General features: G+C 42.6%; 1 protein-coding gene across 12 annotated transcripts in view; it reads left to right on the forward strand.

The window, feature by feature from the left end:
- The window catches only part of FOXP1 (forkhead box P1), a 383067-nt gene that overhangs the window by 321990 nt on the left and 42082 nt on the right, over positions 1–18995 (forward strand). For all 12 annotated transcript variants that reach the window (XM_082060432.1, XM_082060427.1, XM_082060438.1 and 9 more), the window contains one exon: positions 14468–14572. In XM_082060432.1, the coding sequence (XP_081916558.1) occupies positions 14468–14572 (105 nt within the window). The remainder of the gene's footprint in view (positions 1–14467; positions 14573–18995) is intronic.

The following is an 18995-nucleotide window of genomic DNA, read 5'->3' on the forward strand; positions in this document are numbered from 1 at the left end:
ATTAAACAATTAAATTCTCTTTTTGCTGCATATAGAGCTGAACAAGTTGTTCGATAAATTTTTTATCTATGTTTTTCGTACTGAGTGTATAAAATAAAAACCCATTCAGTGAAATGAATCTTCTTTCACCAAATAGAGGCTTGCGCTGTCTGCTAATGGCAGGCTAACCAAGGAAACTGTATGCCATTGCTGTTTAGTTTGAAATGCAGTGGAAATACAGGCATCTGTTCTGAAGTAAGGATTTTCTCTGTGTATACTGCCAAGCAGAACTAGAAATCCATGTGTCTGAGTCCTGTAATTGTGGCCTGAAGGTAGTTGGGATCTACAAACAAGGCAATGCATGTGTTTTTATTAGTAAAGTTCAAAATTAATTAGGAAGGCATAAGCTTGCTATGGTTATTGTTTGAGATTGTCTTAGTTAGAAGACGTAAGGGCCTCACAGATTGAACCGATAGCTGTATTGTTCAAGCTTGCCGTTACACTTTTCCTACATATCTATTTAGAGTTCTCTACAGTATCGAAACACAAAAATAGGTACATTTAGAAATACAAATAAGAGAACTATAGACTTTCCTTTATCTTGCCTCTGTTTGGTACATGGAGGGTTTACGCCATCCATTTGCTGCAGTGATTAAATTACATCTTTATCCATAAGTAGAGCAAGAGACTACAGGCAGAAGAATGCCTACTGATGCACTTAAGGGTTTTGTTGCAGTCTCATCAGGCACCGTGGTGCCTGCCTGGATTTCATGTGACACGGAAACTGCTCTCGTTGAGCTGTGTTGCACTGGTTTCCTTTCTGAAAGAGGATTTATCTACAGGCAGGGTGTTCAGGGTGGTGAGTGAGCAGGGAGGGAAGAGTAGCCGTGCTTTGCTGCCAGATGTATATTTGAAAGTTCATAGAAGCTTGCAAAGTTTAAGGCTAGAAAAAAATCACGGGTCTGGCGGGAGCATGAGTTTGTTAGACCTGTAGTGAAATCTGTGTATGTTCTTGTACCCAGCTGGTTCAGCACAACTGAGCTTGCAAATACAAGGGGACTAGTGGAGGTGATCCTGAGCTCGAGCCCAAGCTTGGCTCGGGGTTGTCAAAAGGGCTCACAAGGCGGATCCCAGCCCTTCCACCTCCCATCACACCAGCCTGCAGCTCGGTCTGACCAGGGCAAGTTTTTGGGTTGTGGCATCCACCATCTCATTCCTGCACCTTCTGTGCAACTGGCTGTTAGCTTTTGTCTGCTACAACCAAGCACTATTTATTTAGATTTAAACAACAATAAAAAGCACATAGTAAAATCTGGAAGTGTCCTAACGGTTAAGCATAGTCACATCATAACAACTGCCCAGCAGCAATAAATAATCATATACAGGTAACATTAACTTTTAGGGTGTGCTGTAAAGCTGTTTCCCCCCTTCCTCTTGGGCTTTTGAGGCAAGTTGCAGGAGGCAAGTTGGTTACGTGGGAGTTACTGTCATCACTGTCATCCCTGGGACATGTCGCTGGGGTCGTTCAGGTTGTGTTTTATGGGGTTCCTGATCCCACAGGTCAGGTTGTGGGCTACTTGAGACCCATGAGACAGGAGGGACTTGGCTGACGCAGCAGCAGAGGCACCTGTGTAAAAGCCATCGGGCAAGCAGCAGTCTTGGGTAAAGACATGTTTTGGTTATAAACACGGGGTTTAAAATAGCAGGAGAAATAGTCATTGGTTGCTTGGCATGCCCACGTGTCGCTGTGCCATGAGCCCAGCCTCATGGTTGTGCACAGCGAAGCTTTAGTCTGTGCAGGCTGCGGGGACACAGCTCTGGTGGCACTGCAGGGCTGCCACGCTTAGGGATGAGTGACAACAAAAGTTCTTCTTTATGGCAAAAAAAAAAAAAAAGCAAATGGCAAGCAGGTGGCCAGAGGCACCCCGGGATGTTTGAAAAGCAAAGATATGTTTGAAAGCAGGAGGCATTGTCCACTCCTGGGGAGGGCCAGGGAGCATCATGGTGCTGCTCTTGGTTTCTGTGTGCTCCGTGTGTATGGCTTTCACAGGAATGAAACAATTCCAGCTATAAATAATGGGTTAATGCTTTCATTCATTTGGGCTCTAAATGTATATTACATCTATGCTTTTGTCCCACATTTCGCCCAGTTTCTGTAAGTAGCAGCAGCAGCAGCTCTGGGGTTTGGTGCACAGCAATCTGTTAAGGAGATAAATAATCTGCTTTGGCATGACACTCCTACTCTCCTCTTTAATTTGTCTTACACAAGGAAAATTATAATTAAATCATTCAGGGTAAACCCTTGAGTGTAGAGAAGGAAAAAACACACTTTGGTAAAGATTGCCAATAGAGACCAACTTCCCTGTTGTGCCGTGCAGAGACATTTATCAATATTCAGCACTATTAAAGAGAGAACATTTCGTGTGATTTGTGAGGCGGATGCCAAAGCTCAAATCAAGGCTTGTTAAGATCCTTTCCCCATGCAATCATGGGCATTCAGCATCATTAGAATTCAGCACTGACTGTGTGTTTCATGCTTTGATTTTACTCAGACAATTTAATAATGTTTATTGTGCTGATTATATATATAAATTCACTCAATGCAATAAACATACCTCAGTCATCAGTACCCTAAGGGAAATATTTAGTTATAGATACTTGTATTCACTCAGGATAAGCGAAAGTGAGACCATCAACCAGCATGCAAACCTCTCATCATCTTATCAGCATCTGAGTTTCTTCACTAACAAGCGTTTTCTCTACACAAGTAAATAAATAAATAATGGGAGCCAGTTAAGTACATCTGCTGTGCTTACAAATGTCAAGGACAGAACCCCTTTTCCATCTTGTTCCACTGCATCTTATTTGGGGGAAGCTTGATTATTTTCTTAAGAAAAACAGCAAAACGAAGTGGGTGGATGCCCGGATGCTTTAGGTGACTTCTAACTTCATAACCTTATGAGCAGTGGGCATCCCAAAACCTGCATGCTTGGGGATATTCCTGATGTCAGTAGGTTTGGAAAAGCAGAACGGTGCAGAAGTCATCGGTGCTTTGTGGTGAGCAGAGATTGCTCCAGCTTGGGCTTGAGCTGGGAGGTCTGGGGTGCTGTGGGGTGGTAGCTGCATGTGGCCCCGTCCCCTGGTCCCGTTCTGTGCTGACTGCAGCAGCCACAGGATGATGGAGGCTGTTCGTAAACAAGTGAGTTAGTGAAGGTGCAGACCAGTTAATGTAGAAAATGCATCTGTTTGTAAGGGGTAAGGTGAAGGGTTGGAGGTGAAAGCTGCATGTCCGAGAGACCTTTCTCCTCATGCCAGCAATCCCATGTTTGTCCCCTATTGTCTTTATACCCTTTCCAACCGTGCTTGAGTCTTGTTCTACATAAGGAAGCAGCCATCTCATAGGAAAAATAGATGGGATAAACAAGGGGATTTTTAAATGAGTTTTTCTTGCCAGGATCGCAGGAGGAAGGAGTCTGGAGAAGGCTCTGAAGGGAAGCGAGAGGAGCGGCGAGGCAGCCCATTGATCTGGTTAGGCTTAATGCATCGTGTTTTACTGTTGTTATCTTCCATGCCAGCTGATCCTCCATCAAAATCCCAAGGCCCTTAGATGAGGGCATTAGGATTCAGTACAATTAAGAACTACAGATTTCGGTCCATTATTAATGCTCGGGATGAAACAGTTCAGCCTGCAGTCCATATGCTCCCAGGGCCTGATCCTCTCTTGGCCTGCCTCTCCGCGCAGTCCCTGGCATTCGTTCTGCACTGGTGCCAGCATCAAATCTGCTCATCCGTGTCGGCTCCTCTCAGTTGCTCCATGCAGTTGATTTTAGCTCGTTATGCTTTACCATCAGCAGAGTTACGTTAGATTAGGTTACCTCAAATCCCTTCCCCCTTAAGAAATGGGTGTTCCTGGGGCCTTTAGCTGCTCCACGTACACAAACCCCATCATGACCCTGGTGTTGTTACCCACGGTCTGAGCAGCTCACGTGCCTCCGTGCAGCATCCTCACTGCGGAGCTGGGTTGGAGCTGGAGACTCGAGCCTGGATGCCCAGCTGCATCTCTGATAAACCATCCTGCTCTCTACATGACTGCTGTATTTCCTCTGGTTGCACCAAGTACGGGTGTGATGGCTGTGAGGCCGGTTGGGCTGTTCAGTGACGGTGACGCTGTGACAGCCGGAGCAGGGAGCTGGCCCTGCCGTCTGCATTTATTCTGTGCAGATACAACCCAAAGCGTGCTGTTACCTGATCCCTTGGCGCTCGCTCCTCCAACAAAAAAATCACCACTGGTTACTATGTGCTCTCCTCGTCTGAGTCACTTCTCTGTGTATTCAGCTTTGAAAAAATATCAGCCGTGACTCAGACCTGGAGCTGCTAATCTTCAGTTTTAAGCCTTATCAGGCACTTTTTACTGTTCCTGCTTTTCAGATTTGCGTGTGTAGCGTCCTTTGCATTGCCAATACCTGCCGTCAGCTGCCGCACTCACGTTTTTGAGAAGCCCTCTGCTAAATTAGTTTTACAGTGCCGCTTGCTCCTTCGTCAGCCCAGGAGCTCTTCAATCAAATTTTGCTTTTCAAGGAATTGTTTCGCTAAGCTTTGGAAATTGTTTCTAGTTGACTTTATTTGATTTTTCGCTATGAAAGATGCAGTGTTAACCAGGCTGTGGTTCCTTGGTGTGGCCCTTTGCTGAGTAAGGGCTGTTCCACGCAGCCCGGCGCCGGGAGCTCCTGCGCGCCAACGCTTTGCTGCTTTCTGGTCCCGTGTAATAACCATCAGTTGTACAACTCCAAACACTAAGCTAATGTATCAAAAAGCACTTAAAATAGATTGGGTGAGCCTTGGCAGACGTGTAGCAGAACTTTTCCAAATTTTAGCATATGTATTGTTTTATTCCTCCATCTGGCCAACAGATCATTGTTTGATATCTGAGTGCTTTGCATATCTCCTCCTTTTTCTTGCAACTGAGATACTTACACGTGCATTTAATAGAGCTTAATGCTATTTTTACATACCGGAGAAATAGCTGATGGCTTTCTGTTAATTGCGTGCACTTTGCAGTTAAACTTTTAGTGAAACATTCCTGTCTAAATACTTAAAGTCCAATGAAAATTTGTCCTCTTCTTTTATTAGAGGTGTTTATGTAGTAGTCTTAAAAAGGGACCTGGTTTTGTTTTACTGCACCGTGGATTCCTGTTTCTCTTTATTTCCTCCTGTGTGCAAGCTGTCCTTCCTCAGCATTTACTCAGGAGATCTGACTATCCTGAAGAGCTGAGCAGGGAGCTAATGAAGAGCTGTATTATATTTTTTATCATACATATCTCAGCCCGAGAGTGGAAAAGAAACACCCTTGAAAATGCCATAAAAGTAGAGGAGAAGTTAGGTGATTTTTGTGTGACTATTTTCTCTGCTCTTCAATAAAAATCGAGCAGTTAGTATGACAGCTGTTAGATCATGTTATATCGTACTGCTAAGATATTGAGTAGCATTTAAAGTAAAACTCCACCATTAAGCTGTATAAACTTTATCCGTTTCACTATGGTTTAATGGAAAAAAACTAGTTTCTCAATAAAATGACATCATTTTTCCCAGGTTGTAACATTCACTTTACAACTGTTTTTCTTTAATTCAATTTATTTTACTTTTCTTTTTCTTGGCATCCTTTTTTTTTCTTGCAGTTTGGAGAGGGGGAAATCTATTTTCGTAGAGCAGCCAGGTACTGCTCAAACCTCTTTTCCCTTCTTCCCCCTTCCCTCAACATCTTGTGCTAATCTGGAGCTCTATTTTTGTCAGGCAGAGAGGGTTATATTTTCAAAGCACTGAGATGCACACTGAAATTTGGTAATCAGTATTTGCGGCTTTACCTGCCACACATGAGGGGGTGGGGGAAAGAACCCAAGGAGAATTTATGTTGCATTGCTTGCTGCTGGAGCAACGTTTGTGTAATGCCATGGGGTATTTTTCCATATAGCTGGTATTTTTAAGGTGGGAGGGCTGTGTGATCAGGAAAGACATATGTATGTTAGAAAGTGTATTCTTCTCGTTTAAACGATGGTATAAGCCCAGGCAGGGAAACTGCTTATGTGTGTTGCAGCTTGTCATTTTGGGCTGCGTGAATAAAGTGGATAACTATTCCTTTGGGAAAGGATCTCGGGAACTGAGCAACTGATCCGCTCTCCAGCAAATTCCTTTTTAACTGTAATTTTCCTTTTTGTGTATACTCAAAAATAACATCGTGATGGGCCCTTAAATACCATTTCATACACAGAGCACAATTTCCACAGCACAGGTGGTGCTAATATAGGACAGTCCCCTAGGCACTTGTCGCCAGGAGTTGTACAGCTTGTTCAGTGTCTGCATCCATATGGCAATCTGTCCCATTCATAGAAAGACATTGTAGCTGTGCCTGTGGGTGCTGTGGTCAATGTAGTGTAAAAAGTAGATTTTTAACTCTCAGCAACCTATGTTCTGCTGTTTGTTTTATTGTAGAATCCAATTTATAACATGGGGGAAGAAAAATCAGCTCTGAGCAAATTCCAGAACAATCTCGCTGGCTTCAGTTGTTGTTTATTCTTGGAGCGCATGGTTAATCAGCAGGTGCACCAGCCCTGCGCTGCTCTAATGAACAGTTTACAGGAAGTCTTGCTCGGAAGAAACATTTTCCTCATTGTTTATACTGTGAATTAACTCAGGAGTTGCAAAGCTGTAAACGATGGTAGCTGACCATAGATGTCACGCAAGTCTGTTTCTTACTTTTTAGTGCTTTTTTTTTCTTCTTTTTGCTCTTTTTTTGCTATGGTGCATGGTTTTCCTTGGGCGTGCTGTGCTTGGGAAGGATGCTGAGCCCCTCTGTCCAGTGCTGCCCAGCCAGGAGCCAGCGGCTGCCCCTGAACGGGGCAAATCCCAGCGAAATGCCCTCTGAAAAAGAGGGGCTGAAGTGCTGGCGTTGCACAGAGGTTCGGGTATAAACAAGTGAAGATGATTTATGGCTGCTCTGGTATCTATCATTCCAATGCCAAATGTTGTTCTGTTTTAGTGTGACTATTTGTTATGCCTTTTGATAAACACAAACAAATAGACCGCCTAGCACCTGCGGCAGCATATGATATTTACACTACCTGTATGATTCAGCACGCTTCCCTGGGGAAGTAGGCTTGTGTCCTCTCGATTTTAGTGCTTTTTTAAATAGCATTCATCTGAGGGAAAGCATGTGGCAGAGAGAATTCAATGCTCTAACTATATTTCTCCCTTGGAGTCATTATTTATCTTAATTATTTTTTTATGGACACTTCCCAAAGGGCATTTTCCTGGCTGCCGCGGGGGCGCGCGGGGGGCGAGGGCTCTATGCGATGTGACAGTCACCTTCTGCGCGGGTTTTGTTGTGCCTGTGGGACAGGGCTGAAAAACACTGACGTGAATAATCTGTGTTACTCATATCTGTTGACGTATCGCCGGTTTATATAAGGGTGAAAGACTTGCCTCCACTCTAAATGTAACAGAATATAATTTTGTTAAACAAGAATAGATCTTGTTTCTCACTGTTTTCTTTTACTATAAATTCAAACGTAACAACAGAATATAAATTACAGTAAAATAAGGTTGGCAAACAGGATCTTTTTACAGAGTATGTATGTACGTTTGTAACTTTACACCTCAGTCTTGGTGAATTCCAAGGTCTAATCCTGTGTTTTTAAACTTGTGCGTGTTCTTAAAAGCGTTGCTGAATTGTGGCCAAAGCCTTGCCATGGCCACCTCCCTCTGCCATACGAATTGGGTGTGTAAGAGGGATGGGGTTGCTATGCTGAAAACAACAACAAAAAACCCACAAAAAAACAACCCCCAAACCCAAGAAATTGGTAGCATCACGTTTTGGGGTTTTTTTTCCTAATTAAACTAAGATACTGAATCAATCCGTTCTCATCTGAATAAATTAAGAGGCTGTTCAGAGAGGAATAAAATGAGATTTAGCAGGGATAAGTAGAAAGTAGACCAGCTAGGAAATAAAAATTCCGAACTGCTGGTTTGACGTGACACGTCAGCTGCTCAGCATCGGCTGTGTGGGAAATGGCTGAGGCATAATCAGGGTTGAGAAATTAAGGTGGGACACTCTGTGCCATGTCTTGGTTAAAAAGGTAAATGCAGTCACGGGAGACATAAACACGCGTATTGCATCCGAGTCCTTTTTTTCCTGTTCTGCTTCATGCAGAACCAGTTAAACCACATTGAGAGTGTGATGTACAATTGGCCACTCTCTTGCAGAAAGGATAAAGAGGAGCTGGAGCAAATACAGAGGAGAGCAGCTAGGGTGATAAAGGAGTTGGAGGGAATAGGCTATGAAGACAGATTAAAGGGAATTAAAGATCTACACCCTGGAAAAATAGAGGCTCTAGGAGGATGTGATTATGGTATGTAAGTACATGAAGTGATGCTACAAAGAAGAAGAGGGGAAAAAATTGTTCTCATTAGTTAGCAGTGCTGGAATTTAAAATCCAGCGTTTCAAATCATCTGCGTCTGGGTATATTTGATGTACTTTTCACTACAGTACCCAGGCACAAGGTTGAAATAAAAAAATATGAGTTTAAAATAGTAGAGAAACTCGTTAATTCAGGTGCAGGGATGGAACTTCCACCTGAGATAAGCGATGGATTCAATACTGTGGTTTTTGTGCTGGGCATTTCTTTCAAATATTCTAGAAATATGTTCAGTTCCCCCAAGGAAAGGACATGGGGCAGCGGCCGCGCGGGCCCCGGGGCAGCGCTGTGGCAGGGCTGGAAGACATGCAGAATATTTCCAGAGTGCTGGAGGGTCAGAATGTTGATTAATAATCCAAACCATCAGTTCGCAGATCAAAACCAGAAGATGATGTGTGTAATTATGCAATCTGGTTATACTCTACAGTGGGGATGGGAGTAGAGTAGAAGGGGAATATTAGCCTGATTTTTGTCTTAATCTTGCTGCAAATGCTCCAGCGCTTTCCATGCGACAAGAATTGAGAGCATAGTGCCCCGAGAGGCTGAGGACAGGGGGCAGTGATTCGGGGTGCGTTACTGGCCGTGTGTTACAGCAGCAGTGCTATGGCTCTGTGGTTTTTTTGCTACGTGAGGATACAAGTTAGTGCACACCGATTAGAAGACAGAATTTCAGCCTTTAGGCTGCAGTTTTAACCTGATTTGTCTTAAATTGGTGTAGTAATTTAAAATGTAATATACCACTCCTGTTACTTCCAATAGGGTTTGATGTAAAACATGAGCTGCTTCTAGTTGTAGGTCTGGATGTGGACTAAAGTAATGAGGAAGGGGAGAAACACAGCTTTTAAAAAAAAGGATCCACAAATATTCAAGCTGACTTTGGGAAGAGCTGCCAGTGGCCATACGCATCAATTGCCACCTCTCCCGATGGCCCACGACCCTCTGCTGAGCTTTATCCAGTGGTGGGGAGGCATTTACCCTGCTCAAATAATTCTCTGTTCAGATCAAATACTTGCTTTCGGGGCAGTTAGTGAGGCTTGGAGAGGAGCATGAATATCTAGAAGTAGTTCATTACAGTATATGGCTTAATATGTTCCTTGTTTTTTGGGTTTTTTTTTAGTATGATTATAATCTTTAATTATTTTGGGTATGTTTTTAAATTCGCTGTTCAGAGAGGAAAGGGATGCTAAGCCACCTGAGTAATAATGCAGAGCGATTTGCACCAGTGCAGCTTCACTGCAAAACACATCTTTATTCAATTGATCTTGTCATGAAGGCAGGAACTTGCATTCAAGTACAGTTGGTACAAGGATTTAATCATCATTGCTTCTGTTTTGATTTTACATCAAATACAGCAAGTGTTTCTGACTCAGAGAATTGTGACATTTTCACCAGCTTTATTCTATTGGTGCCTTTCAATGAGCTTTAGAGCTCACTGGGCAGTCACAAATATGGGAGGCCCCTGCTGATTTCCAGTTGTGTCTCTCTTCCTCCTGTACATGACCAAAATCATGGCATTTTGCCTCAACAACTGTGCCATCCACATCAGACTGGGCAAAATGTTGTATGAGACCAAGCCCTGTGCTCCTGCCTGGACTGTACGCTGACATGGGCTTCACGACAGCTTGCAAAGATGAGGTCACTTCCCATTACCTCTGAGAAATATATGTATATATATATTTTTAAAGGCAATTCTGCAGTTTCTGTGGGTGCTTTGCTCAAACCCCTTCCAAGAGGAAAGCAGGAGACATGGTATTGATTTTTTCCACGTGCAGGTGGCTCAGGCATGTTCTCCGCACCGTTAGAACGTGAGCAGATGCTTCAAAACTGTAATAGAAAATCAAAGACACTTCTCTATATCACTGGCTTCCCCCCGTGTTTTGGCAAAGATCGTTGGCCCAAGGAGATCTGGAAGAGAGAGTGTGGAGTATGAAGTATGTCAGCATCATGAATATTTAAAATGTGGGCCACTATGTGGCAGAAGTACTATTACTGAGGCTTCTGCTTAGCTAGTTTTTATATCCAGCTGTGACTTTTTCGCCAGTGGGTCGAATTAAACTGTACGACACAGGTAGCTTTCATGGTAGCGCTTTGGTCAGTCCTTTCCCTGATGTCCAGTGTCACTGACATTGTGTTTGTCCATGTTGGCTCAGCTTTCTGTGGTTGCTCTCTCTCCCATGGGTTTGTGCAGAGTCTCTGGTGATGCTGTAGCACAGCAGGTAACACTCTGAAGGTGAAATGGCTGAAGAGGGGTGGGTGAGTGGGGCTCTGCAAGTGCCAGTTGTGACAGCAATCCCTGTCACAGTAGGTGGTGAAGTTCCTTCCAGACCCCCTGGAGATCCCTGGGGTTGTGAAGCACCAGAGGCTGAAGAAGGTGGAGGTAAAAACTCCTCTATCCAGCAAGCACAGGGAGCCGTGGAAGTGCCCGGCCCTTCTCCCCTCCCCTCCTTACTGGAAACCAGGCTGGAGGCAGCAGAAAATAAGTGGACACTTACGCAGTTTTCAGCTCCCCACATGGATTTCTTTACTCTGTCGTATGTCATGAATAAGCTGACTTACGCAAGACGTTCTGCTTGCCAGAGGGTTATTTGCTGTACTTCAATGTAATAATGCTGTGCTATTGCATTATTTGGAAATAATTCTATTGTGTTAAGTATTTTGCATGCAAATACCTTAAGAAGAGAAAAAAAAAAATAACACATAATCTTGATTTTTCTGTAATTTATTCCTTCAGTTCTTCGAAAATTATGTCTTGTTATAAAATCACTTCCACTAACTAGTGTTGCATCACCAGTACCCGACCATGAATATGCGTTCCTGGGAAGGGGAGGGTGACAGAAACAAACACCTACTCTAATGTGTCATTAGAAATCAAACAGACCTAAAACCTGCTTCTGCTTGCCAATGCTCAGATCTTCTGGAAGTCTGTCTCAGGCAGTGAGACCAAGGATGCATCTAGCTTACAGACACTGTGCTTGCGTGCAGACAAAATAAAATGGAACAATTTAAGATTATAGGTTTGCATTGTGCCCACAAAGCTGTTTATGTATTGGATTAAAATCTTCATTTTCCACCTCTATTTGCTCAAACAAAGTGAGTACTTGGAGCAGTTGAACAGTTCCCTGTTCATTTCCACCGGCTGTATCCTTTGTGCATGACATCCGCTGTTCTGTAAACCCGCTGTGTTTAGTTTTGAGGTGCTTCTTAAGGCTGTATCAGGGAACAAGTGGCGATCTGTAACATCTTTAAAAGTGGGATGGATAAAATAGCAGTAACCTGATACTGACACATAAAGGTCACCGCAAGGCTCCACTGAAACCCCCGAGCGGGACGGGGGTCGCAAGGCTCGCTGCCTGCGGAGGGTGCCCGCATTCGGCTTTCAATGCTGAGGGGTTTTTTTTCTTTTCAAAGGTCTATTTTTGGGAAGTTGAAGTAGTTGCTCTGCTTTGTTGAATGGCAGTGGAAGCTATACGTAGGTGTTAAGTATGTTACGCTTAGCTTCATGTTAAGAAAATGACCTTTTAAGTTCCCTTTACAGTCAACGCCAGTCTTTCTGGTTATTGACAGCACTAGCCTTTGACACCCTGAGCATCGTCTACAGTTTGATCCTCGCTTGGTCACTCCATCATTTTCTTTGGACACAATACCAGGGTATCATGTCCTACATAGTTTGTCTTGTCTTGTGCAAGTTCCCTGGAAAGAAAAGAGATTTGCACTTGGATTTAAAAAATAAATACAAATCGCGGTAGGGCTCTTTCCGTTGACTTGGCCGTGGCCTTTAGGCTCTCACAGGGAAACTTTAAAAAACCCTGCTGGGGGTTTAAGCCATGTGACTCCTGTTGATATTATAATGAGATTTACAGTGCTTAAAACCCACGGGGCACTGACTCCTTACTTGGCGTCCTACGGTGTTTCTGCAGTCATCCTGGTGGATGGGTAACGCGCTCTGTGTAAATTAATACACTGATTTTTTTTTGGGGGGGGGGTTCTGCCCAAAACACTGAAATCGTAACTCTCATATGTAGTCTTCATGGACTTTAATGGAGTGCTAACATGGAAGCCCACTTTCTCACGCTTTGCTGTATTCAGGTATGGAAGCAGATGATAAAACGCATTATTTTCTGAATTATTCTTTCCTGATGTGTATGGAGAGTGTTTGACCATATGCCTGTCTGGCCGGGGTGTTCTGGTGTTCCTTCAGCCATCCTCCCTCTTTCACAGCTGAGGAAATGTGTGCTGCAGCATTTGTGTAATTTCCTTGCAATGAATGCATTGGTTCCTTTGTTCCTTTAAAAACTTAACTGATAGAGCACATGTAAAAAAAAAGATTAAGTTAAAACAGTTAAATATTCCTTTATAGAAAAAGCCTTTGTAGGTCTCTTCACCTACAGTTGTTTTTTTAGGAAATAACCTTGCACATATATATATGTTTGAAGAACTGTTTTTAAATGGCCAAAAATAAGATTTTAATGAAATAATGAATTAGGTAAATGTACAACTTGCAATACCTTTTCCAGTCAGATCTGTACCTTTTTTTTTGATTTTTTTTTTTTAACAAAAAATAATTTTTAAAGCCACCTTCAATGATCTTCAGGTTCTCATTGGGCCTGAAGTCAAAAGTGGCAGAATCTGGGCAGGAATTTCTCTTGCAACTTCTTTGCATTGGGATAACATCTCAGTGGTATGTTCTACAGGGATCTTGGTATCCAGTGCATCAGAACTAATACAAGAACACAGTTTTGTTGTCATATGCAGGCAGATAATATTGTAGCACAAGAATAAACAGCATTGCCCTGTGTGTATAAAAGTAAAATGGCAAAAAGTAGGTATTTATCCATAATATTACCTGCAATCCAGAATAAAATAAATCATAAAAGCCACACCTAGATGCTGGTATGTGTTCATATCCTTTGTGTATGTTTGAAGCATACATAATACAGCCCAGGCATACTGTAGCAAAAAGGTTTGCTATGAAAAATAGATATGTGTGTGAGCATAAAATAGAGATTTCAGTACTATTTTGACATTTTATTTTTAAAGTCATCTAAGCTTATGGAAATTGTTGCAAAAATAATTCCTTTACTTAGGAAGTTTCCATGCAGAAGTTGAATAAAGAAGATGTTTTAGAATATGGTTCATCAGTTAGTGCAACAGATACATTTCCCTGAGCACCACATGGCCTGGATCAAAGCGTCTCATGACTTGGATCAGTGCAGCCAAATCATTACGTATTGATTGGAATCCCGCTGAAGGATTAACCCTTTCGTGCTCAGATGAATTTTTTTTCTTTAACCCTGGTTTCAGTAGTTACGAAGGTCCGTGACATTCTGACAAATCTTAGCAAGGTTAATAGCCCCCACTAACCCCTCGTACTGAGGAATCCTTTGGTTACATGGTTCCTTTTTTATGATAAATTTTGCATTTGAAAGTGCATCTTGAATCTTCTTTACTGGGACTTAGGAGGGCTGTACTTTAGCAAAGAAACAACCTGTAAGAGGGGAAAAAACCAACCACACAGCCCAGTAAATAAATAACGTGATGGGAAAACCAAGGCTGCAAACTTGGTGCTTTTTGTCTTTCTGTAGCGACAAGGAAAGCCTCGGGTCCAGTTGTGCTGTGTTATAAGGATACACTATTGTATGGAGATTACTTTTCTTCCTGATGAAGTCGAATCGTAAATATGCAATGTTCATAAATTTCTCAGCAAAATATCAAGCAAGATATTAAGCAGGTCTGTCAAATGATTTCTCCCCCGTCCATGTTAATTTAAATTCTTTACAAAGCTTTTAATTAATGAATGAAATGTAGGAGGATAGCTAAGTAAGAATGACACATGTTTTGCACCGCAAATGGTATTTAATTCTGTTTTGAGAAACGATGGGCAGAGTCAGGTGGGTACCATGAGATGTTAGGGATGTTTCAGGATCTGTTGTTTGCTGCTCTTAAAGAGTCTTTGTGAAGATTAATTATCACAGTGCTGTCACTTACACCACTTTTTCTCTTTTCGCTTTCTCTCCTCCAGTTTATCCCACGAGGAGCACTCACACAGCCATCCGCTCTATGGACACGGTGTATGCAAGTGGCCAGGCTGTGAAGCAGTATGTGAAGACTTCCAGTCGTTTCTAAAGTAAGGATGGTTTTTTTGGCAGTCGCATTGTACAGAAAGCATGCCCTGAAATTCCGTGTGCTGTCACTCACCGTGGGCCTGATGCAAAGCCCATTGAAGTCAACAGAGAGCTCCCTTTCACTTCAGTGGCTTTTGGATCAGGCTCAAGAACGTTTTAACAGGGGATAGTAAATTAGCCCCATGGGGAATGTATGGTCTTGCTCAGTGTATTGCTATAAAATAGAGTGTTTGCAGTTCTGCAGCCTTTTTTAAAAATTTTATTTAAATAATTTTTAAGTTGTAGTGTTGATAGTGTAAACAATACAACCTTGATTTAACCTTGATTTCACTTTAATTTAGAAATTTAGTCTTGAATTAACTCCATAATTGAACAGAGAATTGCAGAACATCACGTGAAATTTAATTTATGTCAAATAAGTAACTAATGAACAAAGTCTACACTACTAAAAATAAACTATAATTATATTAATTGGGCCCCTGCAGTTTGCTGCAGACCTTTCCTTGCTGCCAAAGAACACAGTTTTACACGTTGCTTAAACAGTGTGTTATGGACTAGTGTGTGGTAATGCCTGCATCCCGAAGCAGGGAAGAACCAGCAGAGCTCTAATAACTTACACATGGCTGTTCTATGGCTGAACCATCAGCCTCACCTCTCCACGCTGGAACAAAAAGTGTTCCCATCACAGAAGAGATTTCTGTCTGGGTAGATCACCAGGTGCACATATGCTTTGGGTTCACCCAGGTTCCTGAAGCTTTGGGCGCTGCTATTTTCTCAAGGACTACAGCTTTTCGGTCGTAAGGTCACAAAAGACCAACTGTCCCAGCAGTTATGATTTAAATGCACAAAGGGAGAAATTCTGCCCCCATTTACAGTGATGATCTCATGAAGTTAGTCCACATAAATACATGGTACTCTTCAGGATGGATAAGTAGAATTAATCCCAAAACATTCAGCTGTATCTGTTATTTCTGGGGCAGTTCCCTGGATTTTTATGTGAGGGAGGGAAGGGTGACAGCAAGCAGAGGGTGTTTGTTGAATGATGTTAGATGGTAGAGAGAGTTTTTTGCTCTAGGAACAGAATGGGCCAGTTCTGCATCCACTGGCAAAACCCTCCTGAATTCAGTAGGAGCAGTGCTGGGCCTCATATAAACATACACTAAAAGTGAGGAATAGTAGAGTCATGAGAAGGTTCTCATTACAAGAGGATTACAAAATGAGAAGGTGCTAGTCATAAATTTCCATGAAGGGTGGCCTCATTTCTTTTAATTCATCCTGTTGTTCACTTAAGTGAAATAAATGCTAATCTTGCCATACTTGCCAGCTCATTCATATTCATATGTCATACTATAGCATTTAGACCTTTAAAACAATTCTAATTTTTACTGCACTTAACGCAAGGGAAAGGTGCTGTGGTAGCCTTAGATGTCGGGGTAATATGTGTAGTCACATCAAGTCAGATTATGCCACCTTTGCTTTTTCTGCTAGACCCCTGTTCAAGATTAGATCTGTTGGTTTCAAGGAGATTTCCTGTGCGTAGAAAATACAGCCCTTAAGTCACATAGCCTGGGTAGAGGCAAGGTTGATTTTTCTGTGGTATTTTGGAGATGTTTCAGTAGCAGACCAAGTTCACCTGGAGGAGGTCCTTGGGGCAGTCAGTAGCTAGGAATAACTGGAGAACTGCTACCAGCCCGGGCTGGACCTGAAGCGGCTCCATCTACTCCCAGCACCAACAATTCTGATTCTTTTTATCACTCACTTATCATCATTTTTTTTTTTTCCCCCATTGAAGCCTTTCAACAGCAATCTTTTGTGTGAATTTCTTAAACCCATCAGCTCCTGTAAATTTTCGCATTATCCAAATTCTGCAGCGTCCAGACAAAGTCTTATTGTTTGGAGTGATATTTAACCCAGAACTAATGCAGAAATGAATGTCCCTGAGCAGTGCATTGACACTGTTAGGAAGTGAGCGTTGCTTCATAAAATGATACCGTATCCTTCCAAGTCTCCTGTGGAGCATCTGTCCTTAAATTATATTGCCATTCATCAGAATTCATTACTCAATGAAAAGATAACGGGTAGATGCTTGAAGTTTCTTTCTGGTACTCGTATAATCCGTGAAGCTCTTTCGACAGTCCCCACAAGAGAAAAGCTCTTGTTTACCAAGTGAAATACAGCCTGTGTATCAATTGAGTATTGCTTAATTTCACTTACCTTCGTAAAAAGGCCTGTTAGAAAAAGCAAAGAGAAGTTACATGTGGAATGAAAGCCCTATATTCCAATAAAATGATTCTGCAGTTCAGGGAGAAAAAAGGACTCGCAGGTCTAAAACATGGTTCATTTCTTTTCCTCCTGAGGAAGAAATAAATAACTGTTGGTAAATCAAAACCAGAGATTTGACACTCTTCTGTGATCGTTCTGTAGTGTTTGTTCCCAAGGTGAGGTACACCACAGGGCCCTTGATTTCAAAGATGAATACTGTACAAATAACGATCCTAGTTGTCTTTCACTCACAGCCAACAGGAGGATGCTTATCAGAACCAGCAGATACACGAGCTATTGTACGCATTTATTTCCCTATTTCTTTTCGAAATAAGTCGCAGTTTTAGTGTTTTGTCGTGGGCTTTGCTTGGTTTTGTTTTTGTTGTTGTTGTTGTTGGTTTGGGGTCTTTGGTTGTGTTTTTTTGTTTGTTTGGGGTGTTTTTTGTTGGTGGTGGAGGTGTGGTTTTTTTTAATCCATCAGCCATTGGTTATCATGTGATGCAGTATCAGTTAGAGCTAACTGATAGCAGCAGGGGCTGCTGCCAAGCCTAATGAAACAGAAGCACCCTGCATGCTCCAGAATACACCCTGAGCCTAAAACTAAACGCCAGTGCAGTGTCCCCGCGCTGTGGCAGCCAGGTGAGGGCTGGAGGTGCACACGTGTCTCACGTGTTAACCAGGGCCCGTCTAGCAGGCGGCAGCCAAAGGAGCAGTTAGTAGCGCAGAACGGCTTTCCTTCAAAATTGACTATATCCTTGATTTCATTTGCATGTGTTTAGAGACCGCTGCAGATAGAAATATATACCTCTATAGAGCAAGTTGTTCAGGAAATCCCTCCTGGAGGGGGGGGTGGTTTATTCAGCAAGGTATTGAGGCATCCAGTGCAAAAAATGGAGAAGATTTAGCATAGTTTTATCCACCCCCCCCCTCCTTTCTTCTTTTAAAATTTGATTTTGATTTAGATGTGCTTAACCATGGCCGTACTATTTTTAAATCAAATATATTCCTTAAAGAAGGGACACAAACCTTTGGAGATCTTGCAGTCTTGTATTGCAGCGATGCTAGTAATCTGCTTCATGTGAATTTAACTTTGATGAAAGGAAGGGGAGTTTATGTGAAAGAAACTACTAAGTGCTCTCTGTAATGTTTTCACAAGTGTTTTTATCATGGTAACATCTTGTTTACTTTAGTTGCCTGCCTAAAACTACTTGGAACATGTTAAGAAAACATTTCGAGAAAGCTTCTACAAAGAGGCTTTTGTTTAGCAGCAACTGTGAGACTGCTCGGCTCACAAAGGTGTTAACTTTCAACCCCTTAAGCACTTCCACATGAAATTCCAGCAACTATGTTTGTGGTTTTGGAAAAACAAAGTGTATATTAAAGAAACCAGGTATATGCTAATACATGTTGAAGTAGGCCGGAAATCATAAATTGTTTCGAAGGCATTAATTGCTATCATTTGCATGTCAAAATGTTCTGCAGTGAAATCATCTGCAGTTAGAACAACAGAGACTTTTTTTAATCGAATAGGTAGAAAGGGTTAGTCTTCCTAGGTCTTTTAGATCTGTAAATCGCGGGCCGGCCCAGTTAAGTCTCCAGCTCTGGAGCGCTGTGGTGTGAGGGGCTGCCCGGCCGGGGGGCTGCACCAGCACCCAGCACCCATCCCGCTCACGGCGGGACCCGCCTGGGCGCTCGGCCACGTCACCCAGCATTTTATTTTCCGACTCTTTAGAGTCGCGGCTCAAATATCGACGTTCCCGTTGTTTTTACACCCCCTGGCTGCCGCCCCCCCGCCGTGGCCAGGTCCCGCAGTGCCCCCTAGCGCTGCCGGAGCAGCGTCCTGAGGGAGCCCCGCGCAGAGCGGGAAAACAGCGGCCCGGACACACCGAACTCGCCAAATTTTTACTTTTACACGCATATATATATTTTTCCTCTCAGGGCGAGCCTTCGGCTTCTACCAGTAAATATCTCAAACGCCTGCCTGCTACCTGCGATGTAATATATACGTAGCGAGGCACATTGTCTTGCGTTATTGCGTTTTATATCTTAAGGTGCTCTTAGTTTATGTTTCACATTATAATTTCCGGTGTGTAATCAGAAAGCATTACTTAAGAGACAAGGATCATCTTTGTTTCATACTTTTATTGACACTGTCTACCATAT

Source organism: Streptopelia decaocto (genome assembly GCF_964273445.1).
Source record: "Streptopelia decaocto genome assembly, chromosome: 8".
Classification (NCBI taxonomy): domain Eukaryota; kingdom Metazoa; phylum Chordata; class Aves; order Columbiformes; family Columbidae; genus Streptopelia; species Streptopelia decaocto.